Below are 17,206 nucleotides of genomic sequence, written 5' to 3' on the forward strand. Positions count from 1 at the left end.
ATTTTAAGGAACAATTATCTAAAAATTGCTGCATTTAATTATTTTAAAATACACTTATAATAACCTAGAGAAAAGAAGGTGCTAAAGTCATCATTGGCAGTCCCTACTATAATTTACAGGAGACTATATTTAAAACATGAGCTTGAGAATCGTCAGAGTTGCCCAATACTGCATCAGAGCCTATATTTTGCTCATGAACCTGGGGTTGCTGGTCTTCCCGCACTGCCCAGCCATCTGCTGTCCAGGCCGCCACTTCCAGGGTGACACTAAGACTTTAGATTCCCTGGACTTTCAAGAGCCATCCTTATTCTTTCTAGTTTCTGGAACCCAAGGACCCAGCCAGGTTCCTGAGCCTGCATGGGTCAAGGAACAAAGGCTACATGCTATTCCTGTGTGAGAAATCTTCCACTTCGGTTCTAAGATACCCAACATCTTTCCAATTAGCTTAAAAAAAGACAAATGTTTTCAAAACAACTTACATTACATTTCGCTTACAGAAATGTCTTTTAAGATGTTTCTAATTGGCAAATAATATGAGCACAATATTCTAAGACTATTTTAATGATTCCATTTGCCTGTCACAGCAGCTGTGCAGAGAGACATTACTGTCCTCAAAATAATAGGAAACCAGGCTTCAAACAGCCTCAAATAATAGGTGCTAATCAAAAACAAAAACAAAAGAAAGGAAATCCTGATATTCTACTAAATGGTTTGCTTTGATTCTGACTTAAATAAATCCTTGTAATCTTCAAAGTGCCACAAGTCACAAGTGTCCAAATTCCTTCCATGTTGGAAAAAGTGCTCCCTCCTGTCCTGCGGCCCTTCAGCCTCATACTCCTTTCTCTCCCTTCACAGCCCAACTGGTGGGAAACAGAATTCCCTGTCTCCGCCCTGCACCTTGCTATACTCTAACTTCTAAAATAAGATGCTAAAGGATTTCTTCTCTCCCACGTTCTTGATCCTTTCTTAAGTTGCTGAATTCTGTTCAGCTGAGAACACTTTGGATTTCGGGCAGGAAGTGTTATCAGGAGCCGATTCCCTAATACGGATTCTGGGATCAGCTGTGGCTTGTTACAGGCATCGCAAACAGAGTCAACTTGCTCCTGAGAACTTTCTCTCCAGACCCTCTCGGGCCCTCATTTCCCTAATAGTGCCACCCCTTATTGTCTCAGACAAGCCTCCTTTTCTAATGCCAAGATGGCATCCTCAGATCCTCTCAAGTTCCAGCAACCCTAGCTCCACCAGGGTGAGGGACTGCCAACACTGAAGCCCCACTCAGTGGGCAGGGGCCATCTCCTCACTTAAGCTCTGGGGCCAGGCCCAGTCTCAGCTGGTTGTCATCTCCTTTGAGTCCATGTATTACTTAACCTCTGCCCCAAATTAAGCGTGGTTGACTGCTCCCTGCTTCTCCAATGTGCTCCTTTTCTGCTTCTGTAACCATATCCTCTCAGCAATGGTCACTACTACCACAGCACGCCCATCTCAGGCTCCTTGGTAGACACAGTATTTCTCCAACTCCTCTAAAATATTGGCACGACTCCTGATTTTCCCTCTCTTCTTTCTACTCTCACCCTTGGCTGCACATTGGAATCACAAGGAAGCTTCTACCCATTAGTAAATCTGGTTTGTTTTCAAACAGCCTCAGTGAATGGATTGTGTAGGTGGGTGGCCCAAGTTTCAAAGCTTCCCAGGTGTCTCTATGTGTAGCCAGGGTTGAGAACCCTGGGGGTCTTAGCAATCACCAGGTCTTCAAAACCCTGGTGGAGCACATGTCCCAGCTCTCCCTCACTGCTGTGGCTCTATCCAGGCCTTGATTATTGACCATTCATCTCTCTCTCTCCAGACCACTCTTCATGCATCATCAAAGTTGCTTTAGATCACTTGAAGGCCATCACTGTCTCTCTTCTCCATTTGAGTTTCTGAGCAAGCTACTCCCTGGCTGTTGCAGGTGCAGTGCCTTGCTACATGGTAGACTCACCATACTCTGAGTCCCCAGGGTTTTGTACCTGTCATTTGCCCTGCTGGCTCCCACTGTCCCGCCCATCCTTCCCCACCCACTCAGTTTTATTCTCATTTTGCCATGTGACTTTTTTTTTTCTATCTTAGAAGTAATGACTCAATGGTAAAATGATTTCAACATTTGCTGAAGACCTACAAGGAACAAACTTCCTTCTAGTTTTGCTCTTCCTAGTGGGAAGCTTCCCCCAGCTACTTCTGGTGCACCTTCATCTCCAGGTGTTAGACTTACAACTGGGGGTAATAATGATGACAAAGTGCCCACTTGATTATCAAAATTATCTGGGGAGGGAAGAGATTAAATAAATGCTCAGAAACTGAATGTTTACATTATAATTATCTATAGTCACCCTACTGCGCAACAGAACACCAGAGCTTCTCCCTCCTGTCCACACTGCTAACTTAGTTGAGCAGTTAAGAAGCTTGCTAGGATGCCTACATCCCGCAGTGGAGCGCCAGGATTTCATCACTGGCTGTGGCTCTTTATTCCAGCTCCTGTTGATGTGGGCCTTGGGAGGCATCAGTGATGGCTTCAGCGGCTGAGTTCCTGCCCTCCAAGGCGGGAGACCTGGATTGAGTTTCTGGCTCTTAACTTTGGATCCCCGTGCAGCCACTGCGGGCATTTAGAGAGTTCCCAAAGAGAGTGTCTCTGTGTCTCTTGCTCTATCTGCCCCTCAAATAAATACATACATAAATAATATGAACCCTGTTGAGTCTGTATTCAAAACACAATGGTGGGGCTGATGCTGTGATGTAGCGGGTAGTTACCACCTGCAGTGCCTGCATTCCCATATGCCCCTGCCTCTGTGTAACTCTGCCTTTCAAACCAATAAATCTAAAAAAAAAAAAAAAAAAAAAAAAAAAGGTTCAGAGAAGAATGCTACAAAATGGTTCCCTGAACAGGTCTTTTATTTTTAATGATTTACTTATTTATTTGAGAAGCAGAATTATAGAGAGGCAGAGAGAGAGAGAGAGAGGTCTTCCATCACTAGTTCATTCCTCCCACTTGGGGCTGACTCAGAGCCAGGAGCCAGGCAGGAGCTTTCTCCACATCTCCCACATGGGTGCAGGAGCCCAAGCACTTGGACCAATCTCTGCTGTTTTCCCAGGTGCACCAGTAGGGAGCTGGATCAGAAATGGAGTTTCTGGGACTCAAATTATTGATGCCCATATGGGTTGCTGGCACTGCAGGCGAAGGCTTAACCTACTATGCCATAGCACCAGCCCCAGAAACCTTGCCTGAGGTATTAAGAAGCCAAACTAGGAATATGTAAAGCAAAAAGGAACTTCATGAGCAACTGAAGCCCAGACAGTCAACGCAGGCATCATGAAATTCTCCTTGGCAGTGCTGTGTAAACTGTGCCTGAGAAGGGTAACATACTCTGACAATAATCAAAATCTGAATCACATCCTCCTCGCATTTGTACAGTTAGCAAACAACTCCCTGATTGCAGTTTTGGCTTCTTATGCCACAGCTCCCTCACTGACACATGCACCAGGACCCACTCAGGTCGCCTTGGTTCCACAGCTTCCTCACTGACACACACGCACCAGGACCCATTCAGGTTGTGCTGGGGCCACAGTCCCTTACTGACGCACACACACCCAGTGTGACTGAGGTAGCAGCCAGGATTCACTGCATCAACTGCCAATGGTGTGGAAGAAGGCTTTTTCCTCAACAATATTAAGATCTAACTTATTTATTTATTTTTTTGACAGGCAGAGTTAGACAGTGAGAGAGAGACAGAGAGAAAGGTCTTCCTTCCATTGGTTCACCCCCAAAACCGGCGCGCTGCACCGATCCGAAGGCAGGAGCCAGGTGCTTATCCTGGTCTCCCATGCAGGTGCAGGGCCCAAGCACTTGGGCCATCCTCCACTGCACTCCTGGGCCACAGCAGAGAGCTGGACTGGAAGAGGAGCAACTGGGACAGAATCCGGCGCCCTGACCGGGACTAGAACCTGGGGTGCCGGCGCCGCAGGCCAAGTTAGCCAAGGTCTAACTTATTTATCGTACCCTATTAAACGATATTTTACCAGGTGGAGGGCCCTGCGTGTCATCATGGTTTGATTTTTCTTCACATTTTTCAAAGTCTTTTCATCAGGGCCATGTGTAATGGAGAATTTCAATTTCCCCCTCTTGGTAATCCAAGGAAATGCATGAGGTTGTGAGAAGCCCACAGCGGGGACTATGGTGACTGATTCATTTTCATCAGATGACCCAAACATTGCAAGTGAAAAGAAGACATGAAATCTGGCTTCTAGAAGTTTCATTTGAAATGTTGAGTGTATTTAAACATTGTGGGCAACAAGTGGTCTGTCCTTAACTTTGAAAGAGATGCAGGATGATTCAATTCTTTTTCACTCTGGTGGGGGAAGCAGCCAAGCAGGAGGGGTGGTCACAGGCAAAAAGGCAGGGGTCCCCTGGACAAGTTTCCCTGTCACTGGGCTGTAGGGCCAGCCTCAGCCTCATGGGCAGCTGGCATCCTCTGAGTGACTGCAAACACGTGGACGTTTGCTGATTTTAAAGATTCATCTATCAAAGGGGAGCTTTTAAAATGGAAACTCTGCGTTGGTTTAAACAATGGAGGTGTTATGTTTAATGTGGTTAATAGATGCATGCAATGTTAATCAAAGCCTGAACCTTTAGGGTCTCCAACAAGAAAATGTCAAACAAATACAAATGGATTGCAGTTATTTTTAACTTTTCATTTTTCTTAAAAGGTCATGAAAAGTTAAAAGTAGTTTAGAGTGATGAGAATTTATGATAATATACAAAATATAATTCATTCAAGATGTCAAGTGGCACCTATTGATAAGATTTTTGAGCGTCCCACACACAAAAAATTAAGCTTCCAATAGACATATATGTTTCATTTGAAAATAAAGGTTAAAATTGCAAGTGTATCTGAGGAAGAAATGTTATGCTGGCAGCTATAAAATGCCATTGAATAAATTGTATCAAAGCCATTCTAACACTGATCAATAGATTTGCAACCTTTCAAAAATCACTGGAATTCAAAAACAAATAAGGGAAAAATGACCTTTGAGTGTTTGATATGATCTTTCAGCCTGTACTGAATTCCTCTTGTAAAGGAAGCTTTGGCCAGTTGGAACCTCAATGTCTTATGCACATTATCACTGTACATTACAGGGGCCTAGGAAATCCTGACAACCCAGGTACCGGTCAGTTGCATCTAACAAAGATCAATAGCCTCAGGGCTGGCACTGTGGCGTAGCTGGTAAAATTGCCACCTGCAGCGCCGGCATCCCATATGGGAATTGGTTCAAGTCCTGGATGCTCCACTTCCGATCCAGCTCTCTGCTATGGCCTGGGAAAGTAGCAGAAGATGGCCCAAGTGCTTGGGCCCTTGTACCCGCATGGGAAACCTAGAAGAAGGTCTTGGCTCTGGATCGGCACAGCTCTGGCTATTGCAGCCATTTGAGGAGTGAACCAGCAGATGGAAGATCTCTCTCTCTCTCTCTCTCTCTCTCTCTCTCTCTGCCTCTGCCTCTCTGTAACTCTGCCTTTCAAATAAATAAATCTTAAAAAAAAAAAAGAATTGATAGCCTCACAAATGGCCCTTCTTTGTTTCTCCCATCCCAGCTCCTGTTGCATCTGCAGCTTTTAGCTTACCCCTCAGTTTGGACTTTGTATCCTTCACTGATGTCATATTTACTTTTCAGAGAGGGGTCCCAACTCCCTGAGTTCCTGCTGTGTATCCCTGTCTGTGTATTTACAGGAAATGTTCCATTCTTCCTTGAGTGTAAGTTTGAATAAGCAGGTTTTTAAAAGGGTAAACATCAAACTGAATGAAGTAATTCCAACTCTGGGGGAACTAAGAAGGGTGGCTCTGCCCAGGCATCAAGAAAACGCAATGTGAAGCAGGATGAAGGCGTCCCATCCATGCATTCTGCAGTCTTGTGAACGGGTCTTCATGGAAGGCACCCCAGTAGGGTGACAAGCAACCTGGCCTTCAACTTTCTTCTACTCGAATATCTGATCTCAGACCGCACTACCTGTAGCAGTACCGATTTTGACTTTCCAATCCCACAAAGTGGCTGGGCTCGAAATTTTATAACTGAATCTGCAATAGCACTCTTATATATAATCTGCAGTTTAAAGCAGTTGGCCAAAATGGGTACAATATAATACATATATACATACATACATACATACATAAAGACATAAATAAATAAAACCTTGAGGGAACACTCACCTGCCTCACAATTCTCTGTCACAAGCCCTTCATACAGATGCTCACTGAAGGAAATCTTGACATCTTCTCCTTCCATGTGAACGACCAAGAGACCAGTGGTCGTCCTGCTCGGAACTCCTTGATCTGTAACTCTTAACTGCAGCCACATAGGAAACCTTTCCGGGGATGGACTTTGCTGCAGTTGAATTTCTCCTGTATAGTGGTCAATAGAAAACACTGTCTGGGTCTCTGCAAAGCCAAACGTGACGGTTCCATTGGGCCCCAAGTCAAGGTCCTTGGCTCTCAGAATGGCAGCTGTCTGGTTTGGAGCTGACCAGGAGGAGAGAAAAACGTCAAGGGGGTTCTGGTCCCAAACAGGATCGTTGTCATTCACGTCAGTGACACACACAGTGATAAGTACTGTGGTGCTTCTTGAGCCCTGAGTGCTACGGTCCCTGGCCACTGCCTTGAACGTATGCTGAGACCTGGCTTCTCGGTCAAGGGTGTGGCCGGTTCTCACTGTGCCTGCTGTGGGATCAATGGTGAAGGCACCAGAAGCTGCGTCCATCAGAAAATACTCCACTTGCCCATTCAGGCCTTCATCCTCATCCACGGCAGAGAGCACAAGGACCTGCGTCCCCACTTGAGCACCTTCTGTCACTGAGGTCTGGTAATGGAGCGTGGGGAAGGAAGGGCCGTGGTCATTGTCATCCAGAACCCTGATGTGCATCTCCATGGAGGAGCTCCTGGGGGGGACGCCCAGGTCGGAGCACAGGAGGACCAGGGTGAAAGAGCTGATATGCTCCCGGTCCAGAGCCTGAGTGGTTGACAGTTCTCCTGATGTTTCATTAATGGCGAAGTATCCATCAGTATTTCCACCTATTAAACAAGCAAAATGAAAATTCAATTGAACCAAAAAAAAAAAAAAAAAACAGCAGCCCTTTCTAGCTCCATATGCATGTGAATTTCTATTCAAAGAATACCTCCTGATCATTGCATCCTAGCACTTTTGAAGGTACTGGGGACCTAACAGTGAACATGATAAAGTCCCAGACCTTCTGAACGCTTGAAAAAATTCTTATTTTTTTTATTTGAAAGGCAGAGAAACAGAGAGATATGGTGAAGCAGAGAGGGATTCTGCCCTCTTGTTCATGCCCCAAATGTCCACAGCAGCTGGGGAAGGCCAGGCTGGAACCCGAGCCAAGTGTCCCACAAGGCAGAGATGCAGCTCCTTGGGCCACCATCTGCTACTTCTGAGCGTGCGCATGAGCAGAAACCTGGGTCAGACACGGAGGAGCCAGGAGTCAAGCCAGGCACTGCTATGTAGGACATGGGCATCCCAAGTAGTGTCTCAACCACTGTGCCAAATGCTCGCCTCTATGGACTTCTATCAAAGGGATACACAAAATAATATAATTCTGTATGTCTTCACCCAACATGTGCTTTCACTGATTTGCAACAGCAGTGCCTTTTTTTTTTTTTTTTTTTTGCCCATTCCCAAAGACAGAGAGAAAATGAGCTCCCATCTGCTGGTTCACTCTGCTAAGTGGCTGCAGTGGCTCCCAGCCAGCAACTCAATCCAGGTCTCCTACGTGGCTGGCAGGAACCCCACCACTTGAACCTTCATCACGTACCAGTGTTGTTTGCGTGGGCAGCTCCACCTTCATGTTCAAGAGTAACAGATTATAATGACAATCTCCTTGTATATTTCTGAGGGCTTGGCAAAAATGCTTTGTATATATTTCATTTAGTCTTCATAATATTATTCTAAAGATTGGGGTTAACATGCAATATTTGTACATCTTTAGGAAAGAGAGGAGCTGGCAAGCTCCAAACACTAAGAAAAGATAAGGAAACAGAAAGCCTAACTGAGTGGTTGGATCAGTTAATGTGGTGCATGTGTTTAAACACTGCACTGGACTCCATCTACAACTTTTATATTCACATATTTTCCTCGTGGGATTATTAAAACATGTTTTATTGAAATAAAACAAGGGTCAGGGATAAGAAAAAAGATACAATGTTCATTTTTAGATGTCTACCAGAAATGAACAGATTGTGGTAATGTTTTCCAGTGTTGCTCACTACGTATCTTATGCCAATTACACTACTACAGAGAGCTGCCTCTTCTACATTCCCATGGCACTTTGTGCATGAGTTGCAAGACTTCCATAAAAATGAGTGGGACACTTGCCACTTTCTTCCACAAAATAAGCAAGGGCAATGTTTTACTCATCTCTGCACCCTTCAAACAACATACCTTTACTGTATTCCATGGTACTAAATAGAACAAAGGTCAAAATTGAACACAGGGATGAAAAGCTTTCAGACATTTTTAAATAAACCTGAAAGTTAACATGGAAAGATGTGGTTTAGTGGGCCAGTGTGGTGGTACAGTGAGTTAATCTGCCACCTGCGATGCCAGCATCCCATATGGGGGCTGGTTCAAGCCTTGGCTTCTTTAATTCCAATCCAACTTCCTGGTAATGCACCTGGGAAAACAGCAGAAAATGGCCAAGTGCTTGAGGGCCCCTGCCACCCACTGGGAATCCTCAACAGAGTTCCAGGCTCCTGGCTTTGGACTGGCCCAGTTCCAGTCATTGTGGCCATTTGGGGAGAGAAACAGTGGATGGATTATATCTGTCTTTCTCTCTAACTTTGCCTTTCAAATAAATAAATAAATAAATCCATTCTTAAGTAAGATTTGGTTCAAAGATTGGTAAGCCATTTACTTGGATGAAAAGCAGGACAAAAGAGCGAGTATTGGTTCAACAGTGTGGGAACTGAATGGAGTTCAAGTACCAGAGGCATCTGGGGACAGAGAGGAATGGAATTCAGAGAAAAACCAAAGCAACAGCTCATGTTGGGGCTCAGGTTCGGGGTCCTGCATTTACACTTCTAAGACATCCCTACAAAAGCAGAGATAGACAAGTCACATTTCTGTGGTATTTGTAGTCGATAAAGTGATGCACTCCACAAACGTTTAAAGAGCACCAGCTGTCTGCCAAGTATGTGCTTGACTTTGGGACCGTGAGAAGAGTGAGACACGACCCCATTCGCAAGAGTTTATCATTTAGGAGGAAGGCAAGACCGACCTAGACACTAAAGTGAGACGTGACAACAGTATGCACAGCGGGCACTTGGAAACACACAGGAATGACTCACAGCCTTGTGTGAGGTGACCAGGAAATACCTACCAGAAATTGCGACATCAAAGCTCACTCTTAAACTACAGGATTTAGAGAACTCTACTCTCTAAAGAGAAGAGTCTGTGTGAAGTTCTGGAAATAGGAGAAAGCAACAGGCAACGGTTGTTTTAGTGTGACCACAACACAAGGTTCCCTTGGTACTTGCACGTAGAGCAGGGGAGAAGAGAAGACATGAATTGGGGCAGTAAGCAGGCGTCCAATCATAAGATTCTGAGAGTGCCTATTCTGAAATGTATGGGGGAGCCCCAGAAGGGTGTGAGAACACATTGTCATAAATCCACTTTCTGTGTTTAGGAAGAGGACTGAAGCATCAAGGTCAAAGGTCGATGAGATAACAGGAAGTGTAGGAGGCTGTTAGTCATCTGTACTGGAGCAATGAAGAGGTTCTGAAATAATGTGTGCATGGAGGGAGTAGACTCACCCAAACAGAGTAAGAATATAAAACAAGGAAGGAGTAAGGGAGGAAGGATTCAGGACTGGGCTTAGGTCCATGAGTGAAGGGTGTTTAGATCATTTTTTAAAGATTTACCTATTTATCTGAAAGTCAGAGTTACAGAGAGAGAAGGAGAGATAGAGAGATCTTCCATCCTTTGGTTCACTCCCTAGATGGCCACCATGGCCAGGCTGAAGCCAGGAACCAGGATCTTCTTCTGGGTCTCCCACGTGGATGCAGAGGACCGAGTATGAGGCCATCTTTCACTGCTTTTCCCAGGCCATAGCAGGGAGCTTGATTGGGAGTGAAGCAGCCAGGACACAAACTGGATGCCCGAATCACAGGTAGGGAGTCACAGATGGAGGCTTTACCAACTACATCGCAACACCGGGCCCTGTAGGTCGCTCTTAAAATGAAGTGTGCATATGTCTGGGGTTACATTAAGCTCTCCAGGGAGTACCTGGGATCAGGTAGCTTTAAGGTGATTTCTAGAAGTTCAGTTTACATACCCTTGTTGGTAAAATTCTTCACCTAGGATCACAGGGTGTAGCTTCCCCATATTCACCTTTACAACCGCCCTTCTCACAAACTAAAAAAGAGCCTCAACTTTCACCCAAGTAAATGGCTGCCAGGTTAAGGGGGCATTCCCAAAGTTGGCGTTGGATATGGAAATAGTCACTAACTTCAATGCCCAGGGAAAACCATCCTTTCTTGGTTAGGAGAGTCTTTGCGCTCAACTAAATCCCAGGACCTATTCAAATTTCTAAGGAGTAACCATATGAAGTGAAAGATAAGATGATTCATTGAATATTTCGAACATGTAACTCAGAAGGAATTCAAGGACTAAATATACTTCTGTAACAATAATCTTTTCCCCATTTTAAAAAATATGATCAAAGACTCTCCATGCTTAATAAAGAAAAACAGCGACAGACTTGGTGTTGTACCTTGTCTTACTCTAGCAGACAGGAGTTCCCAGATTCATAAACTACTTGGAAAAATTAACTCATCAGTCTCATGAAGAAATGTATTACTGGGGCCAGCACTGTGGTGTAGCGGGTAAAGCCGCCACCTGCAGTGTCGGCATCCCATATGGGTGCTGGTTCAAGTCCCAGCTGCTCCACTTCTGAAACAGTTCTTTGCTACGGTTTAGGAAAGCAGTAGAAGATGGCCCAAGTCCTTGGGCCCCTGAACTCATGTGGGAAACTTGGAAGAAGCTCCTGGCTCCTGACTTTGGATTGGTGCAGCTCTGGTGATTGCAGCCATCTGGGGAGTGAGCCAGTGGATGGAAGACCTCTCTCTTTCTGCCTCCACCTCTCTGTAACTCTGCCTTTCAAATAAATAAATAAATCTTAAAAAATGCATTTCCAATTCAACTTTACTTTTTACATCATTAATTTATCAAAATTTGAAATATAATTTTGCTATTTCAATCTTATAGCAATTATAATAATTTAATCCAAAATAATTTTGAAACTTGGACCCTATAGTCTCTGGAAAAATCTTAAAAATCTTAAATTTCTCTTTCTCTTTCTGTTCCGCCACCATCCCTGCCCCACCCTGTAATTCTGCATTCCAAATAAATAAATTTTTTTAAGCATAACATGGGAGCCTGCGCTGTGGCATAGCAGGTTAAGCCCATGTCTGCAGTTCCAGCATCCCATATGGGCACCAATTTCAGACCCAGCTGCTCTTCTGATCCAGCTCTCTGCTATGGCCTGGGAAAGCAGTAGATGGTCCAAGTGCTTGGACCCCTGCACCTGTGTGGGAGACCCAGAAGAAGCTCCTGGCTTCTGGCTTCAGATTGGTCCAGTCCTGGCCGTGCAGCCATTTTGGGAGTGAACCAGTGGATGGAAGATCTCTCTGCCTCTGCCTATCTGTAATTCTGCCTTTCGAATGAATGAATGAATGAATGAATCATAATGCAAACAAGCAAGTCTATGAATGATACTAAATGAAGAGAAGCTACCTGTTCCATCTGTACACCACTAATGTCAGCATAGGAGAAAAGGTTAAAGGAGTTCTCAAGGGCAGAGTTTTAAGAACTGAGGAGTCAGGGCGGCTGTGTGAAGGAGATCCTTTCAGTTCTTACAGAGCATGTACTTTTTATGAAAATGCAGCAGGTAAGTTAGCAAATACAGAACAGCCACCACATAGGGTGTGTGTCAATCCCGTTGGGATGGGGAGGGAGGGAAATTATAATTGCAAAGTACTTACCAATTATGTGATAGGTGACAGCTCCATTATTGCCAGCATCCATATCAGAGGCTAAAACGGTATAGACTACCCCTGGCTCTCGGTTTTCCGGAATCTCAATGGCATGACTGGGGACGATGAACTCTGGGGCATGGTCATTTACATCTTCAATGGTGCAGAGAACTGTGGTGGTGCCAGACAATGAAGGGACACCCCCGTCCCGCGCAAGTACTGATGGGAACACAAAGATGGCATGGATTGTGCTCATTAATTCATACCCAAAATATATTGTTCTAATGAGACAGCATCAGATTACACTAATCGAGTGGTGCCAGGTCCATCAAATTTTATGTAAAGACATCCACTGAAATGTAAAATTTCACCACTCAACTTTTTGGTTTTGAGCACACTCAAAATATCTCTTACCTCGAAGGATGAAAACTTGCTGAACTTCTCTGTCAAACGTCGTGGTTGTCACTACTTCTCCAGTGTCAGGATTTATCTCAAATGAGTCAAATGAAGTCCCTGGCATGATTTCAAACCGAAGCTTGGAACTGATGCCTTTAGGAACACATCAAGAAAACCATATTATGCCTAGGGAATCTATCTGATTATTTTGCTATTCCTTTTTCTTTTTTTAATGTGTTAGTACATAGGTGAATAAAGTGGGATTCTTAAATAGCCTTCAGAATAAGATTTAAAAAAAAAGCTCTTTGACTGCTCTTGCTAAACAAAAGCCTCATGAGCTAAACTACTTGATTTGTAAAAGTCTTAAGAGACTTACCCACATTGAATGCTTAGGATTTTTTCCCTCCCATAAAAATTTTCTTATGACTATGCAATTCTATAACATATTCCTAATTACTCCTCTTAACACTCCTGATTGGCACTTGATAACACAAATGCAAGCTTGTAGGGCAAATGACAATTTCTGTGGATTGACCCTGTACTTAAAAGTCCATGCTCAGAGGCTGGTGTTGTGGTGTAGCTGGTAAAGCCACTGCCTGCAATGCCAGCACCCCATGTGGAAGCCAGTTTATGTCCTGGCTGCTCCATTTCCTATCCTGCTCCCTGCTAATGTGCCTGGGAAAAGCAGTGAAAGATGGCCTAAGTGTTTGGGGCCCTGGCACTCATGTGGAAAACCTCAATGAAGCTCCTGGCTCCTGGCTTCTGCCTGGCCTAATCCTGGCTGTTGCAGCCATCTGGGAAGTGATCCAGTGGATGAAGATCTCTCTGTCTCTCCCTCTCCCTCTCTCTGTAACTCTCCTTTCAAATAAATAAATAACTCTTTTAAAAAGTCCATGCTTCGGGGCCAGCACTGTGGCATAGCGGTTAAAGACACCACCTGCAGTGCCAGCATCCCATATGGGCACCAGTTCAAGTCCCTGCTGCTCCACTTCCCATCCCCCTCTCTGCTATGGCCTGGGAAAGCAGTGGAAGATGGCCCAAGTGCTTGGGCCCCTACACCACGTGGGAGACCTGGAAGAAGCTCCTAGCTCCTGGGTTGGGATAGGTGCAGCCAACTGGGGAGTGAACCAGCAGATGGAAGACCTCTCTCTCTGCCTTTCCTTCTCTCTCTGTGTAACTCTTTCAAATAAATAAATCTTTTTTTAAAAAAAATTTTTTGACAGGCAGAGTGGACAGTGAGAAAGAGAGAGACAGAGAGAAAGGTTTTCCTTTTGTCGTTGGTGCACCCTCCAATGGTCGCCACGGCCGGTGCACTGCGCTGATCCGAAGCCAGGAGCCAGGTGCTTCTCCTGGTCTCCCATGAGGGTACAGGGACCAAGCACTTGGGCCATCCTCCACTGCACTCCCGGGCCACAGAAGAGAGCTGGCCTGGAAGAGGGGCAACCGGGACAGAAACCGGCGCCCCGACCAGGACTAGAACCCGGGGTGCTGGCACCGCTGGGCGGAGGATTAGCCTATTGAGCCGTGGCACCGGCCAATAAATAAATCTAAAAAAATTTTTTTAAAAAGTTGATGCTCAGTTATAGGGCTCTTTTCTTCAGATGCAAGTATACAGAGTTGTTTATTGCTTTTTCTTTTGTTTTCTACTCAGTGCTCAGCCTCCTAACTTCAGTGAGCAATGTGGCACCACATTATGATGCATTTTGAAAACATCTCTTCCTGTATTCTCATGGTTTCAGCTAGTGCCTTGTTTCTTCTTCACACCCCTATAATCATCCAGAACATGACATCATCAAACTCAAGCACTCAGAAAATAGAAGACAGATTTTATGGTCTCCTTCCTTCACCTCAGTAAAATTGGAGCTCTGCATCTCTAGCTATGTAGTGACAGACAAGCCCCTCAGTGAGGGATATGCATGTGTGTGTACACATACAGATGAGGGCACCTTAAAAGTTTGTGGAAAATGGAATTTAGTTTATTTTTAGTGTACCAAATTTTGAAATCCATGCATAGTCTATCACCGGCGTTTTCCACGCATTTTTTGCAGCACCTGCAGTTCCACTTCTCGCCTCTGGAACATCTCTCCAGGATCCACTTCTTCCCCAACCCAGTCCAGCCCACGGAACCAACACTTTAGCAAGCTTGCTTGTTTGAACAGGTTCTGCAGCCTTGTGTCAAAGATTCCCAGCAAAGCCTCAGGCCAGCATCGTCTGAACATCTCTGCTTTCTTGGGCAGCCAACAGTTGACTGGGGCAGGAGAAAACTTCACAAGATGTGGACTGAGGCTCATGGAAGATCATTGTCAGCTGGCAATCTTCCCACATCTCTTGGTCTCCTCTTGGCCATTCAGGTCTCCTACCTGAACCCCTCCTGGCTCATGCCCACAGATTACGTCTCTTCCTACACCCCAGATAGGAAGGAGGCAATGGCAAAGGACGTGCTCAGCCTTCTACATCTATCCTCAACTCTACCCTTGCTTTCCGTCTCAGCTAGCAAAAGTAATTCTTCAAATACACTCCCTAGGAATTTTCCTGTCCATTCTGATCTTTCTCCTAAAAATTTCCCCTAGGTTATATTCTTCCTTAGCAATAGGAATTAGGCTGCCCCTTCCTCTTTATAGTTAAATTCCTTTTCAAAGTGATAACCATTCTCTGTAGCTATCTTCAAATCAAAGCTCTTCCTAGTTTCTATTTCTACAGTGATCAGCGACAACTTGGTTATAAAATTGCTGGCCACTTCCACCTTCTGTCTGAAGCTGTTGTTTAAAAAGACAGAAAGGCAGGGAAGGAAGAAGCAGGGGAGCAGCAGTACAAAACAGAAACCAAAGTTTAGAAAAATATTTTGGGTTTCTCTATGACATATCTTTCTCTGACTTTCTGGAGTGGAGTCCTTGAGTCTTTTTGTGTATTAAAAACTGGTTTTCTGGCCATCACTTCATTGTCATGTCATAATATACATTCATTCTAGATTCTTCCCAATCTGATGGCTTCTATTTGCTCCCATATGCACATAACACCTGAGCACTGGGCTTCAGTTATTCATTTTGTTGACTGATTCATTCCTTAGTGTGTTCATTTATGCAATGCACATGTGCATCTGGGTTCCAGGCACAGGAAAGAGATCACAGAATAATAAGTTACCTAGGTCATCAGAGGTGCCCTCTAGTGGGGGATACAATTAATTCAACGAGTTGACAGAATGCATGACCAAATACATGAAATCACTGGGGAAGTGGATCAAGGAAGGCTTATCTCAGGTGCAGTGTGTTCATTAGTTATCTCATTCAACAACCATATGTAGAGTGATGTTAGGTGCCAAAGGACCAAGCCAAGTGCTAAGTACATGGCTGCAGATAAGATAACCAATTGTCTACCCTCCTGGGAATGAGAGTATGGCATGGAAAACAGAGAAACAACTTGGATTCTACGTAAATTCAGTTGCCTTCTATGTAACCTGAGATCCTAAAGATGAATAAGAGCTAATGAAATGAGGGAAGGGTGTTGGAATGCACTCCAACTACAATTCTGATAAGTACTGAATGATTTCAGTCATTTGTAACCAAGTTGATCTCACAGAGGTACAGATTAGGAGGTAGAAAGGGATGGGAAGAAGCTGATTAACTCAGACAGGAGAAGTCCTGTATTCTACTGAGGAGCGGGATGATTATAGATAATGATAATATACTGTGCATTTTCTTAAAAATAAACACTGGAAGAAAGGATTTTGAGTGTTTTCTCATAAGGAAATGATACGTATTTGGGGAGATAGATATGTTTATAGCGATTTGAACATTACACAATGCATGCATGTATTGAAACATCATAGGGTTCCCCATAAATATGACAATTATGTGCAAATACATAACATCTGAACACCTTACCACAGCCTACAGCACCCCAGATACTGTGGCTGTTGCTTATTTCCCCAACAGCTTCTCACGAACTTGCTCCCCTGCGTTACTCCTGGCTCAGTGGCTTCCCTCCTGTTCAAATGGGCCAAGTGTCTTCCGGTTGGGGTCCGTGGTCACAGTGCCCTCTGCCTGCTCCTCTGTCTGTTATTCACACGGAGCGCTAGCTTTTAAACTCTTGCCTCCCAGACTTCAATCCATTCCTCTATCCTCTTTGTTGTGACGTGGGGCTCTGGGAACGTGCAGACTGCAGTTCCTCGTGGCCAGCAGGGGTCTCCATCCCCCAGGAACAATTGGCCACAGAGACACTAGGAAACTGAGAGACAGAGAGGGAGGAAGCAGGTTTTCCTTCCTCCTGGTTGCTGTGGTCCCTATCTGCAATGCTCATCAGCCTCTTCCAGGCACTCCCAGAACGAGGATCTGCAAGGCCTCCTCTCTCATTTTCTTCCTCGGTTCTGAGGATCCAAACCTCCCCTTGTCTCCAGGAACTAGTGGCAGAGGAGCTTCCTGGAGTCACTCTTCTGAATTACCCTGGGGTCCTCTTTTGGCTTACTCCGTTATCTAACACATGCACTGCAGCCTCTGGAGTTCCTGACCAGATGATCGGTAGGGGGTCTGCACCAGCTGTGGGTCTCAGGTAGCAGGGATTCTAGTGCTGCTTTGCTTGTGTCTTTGGTCTTAATGCAGTGCAGTGCTCCTTGCCTTGGGCAATAGAATACTGGTGACACAGGTGATAGTTTAATTAATCTTGATGACACACAATAGAATACTGAGTTACCAGTATTCTATTGTGTGTCATCAAGATTAATTAAACTATCACCTGTGTTTGGGATAAAAGAA

General features: G+C 44.8%; 1 protein-coding gene across 2 annotated transcripts in view; it reads right to left on the reverse strand.

Annotated features, from left to right (window-relative positions):
• DCHS2 (dachsous cadherin-related 2) overlaps positions 1–17,206 on the reverse strand; it is a 312,281-nt gene that overhangs the window by 52,020 nt on the left and 243,055 nt on the right. For both annotated transcript variants that reach the window (XM_051819958.2, XM_051819960.2), the window contains exons 11-13: positions 12,477–12,611; positions 12,072–12,281; positions 6,234–7,091 (exon numbers count right to left, since the gene is read on the reverse strand). In XM_051819958.2, coding sequence (XP_051675918.2) covers positions 6,234–7,091; positions 12,072–12,281; positions 12,477–12,611 — 1,203 coding nt within the window. The remainder of the gene's footprint in view (positions 1–6,233; positions 7,092–12,071; positions 12,282–12,476; positions 12,612–17,206) is intronic.

Source organism: Oryctolagus cuniculus, chromosome 8 (genome assembly GCF_964237555.1).
Source record: "Oryctolagus cuniculus chromosome 8, mOryCun1.1, whole genome shotgun sequence".
NCBI lineage: Eukaryota > Metazoa > Chordata > Mammalia > Lagomorpha > Leporidae > Oryctolagus > Oryctolagus cuniculus.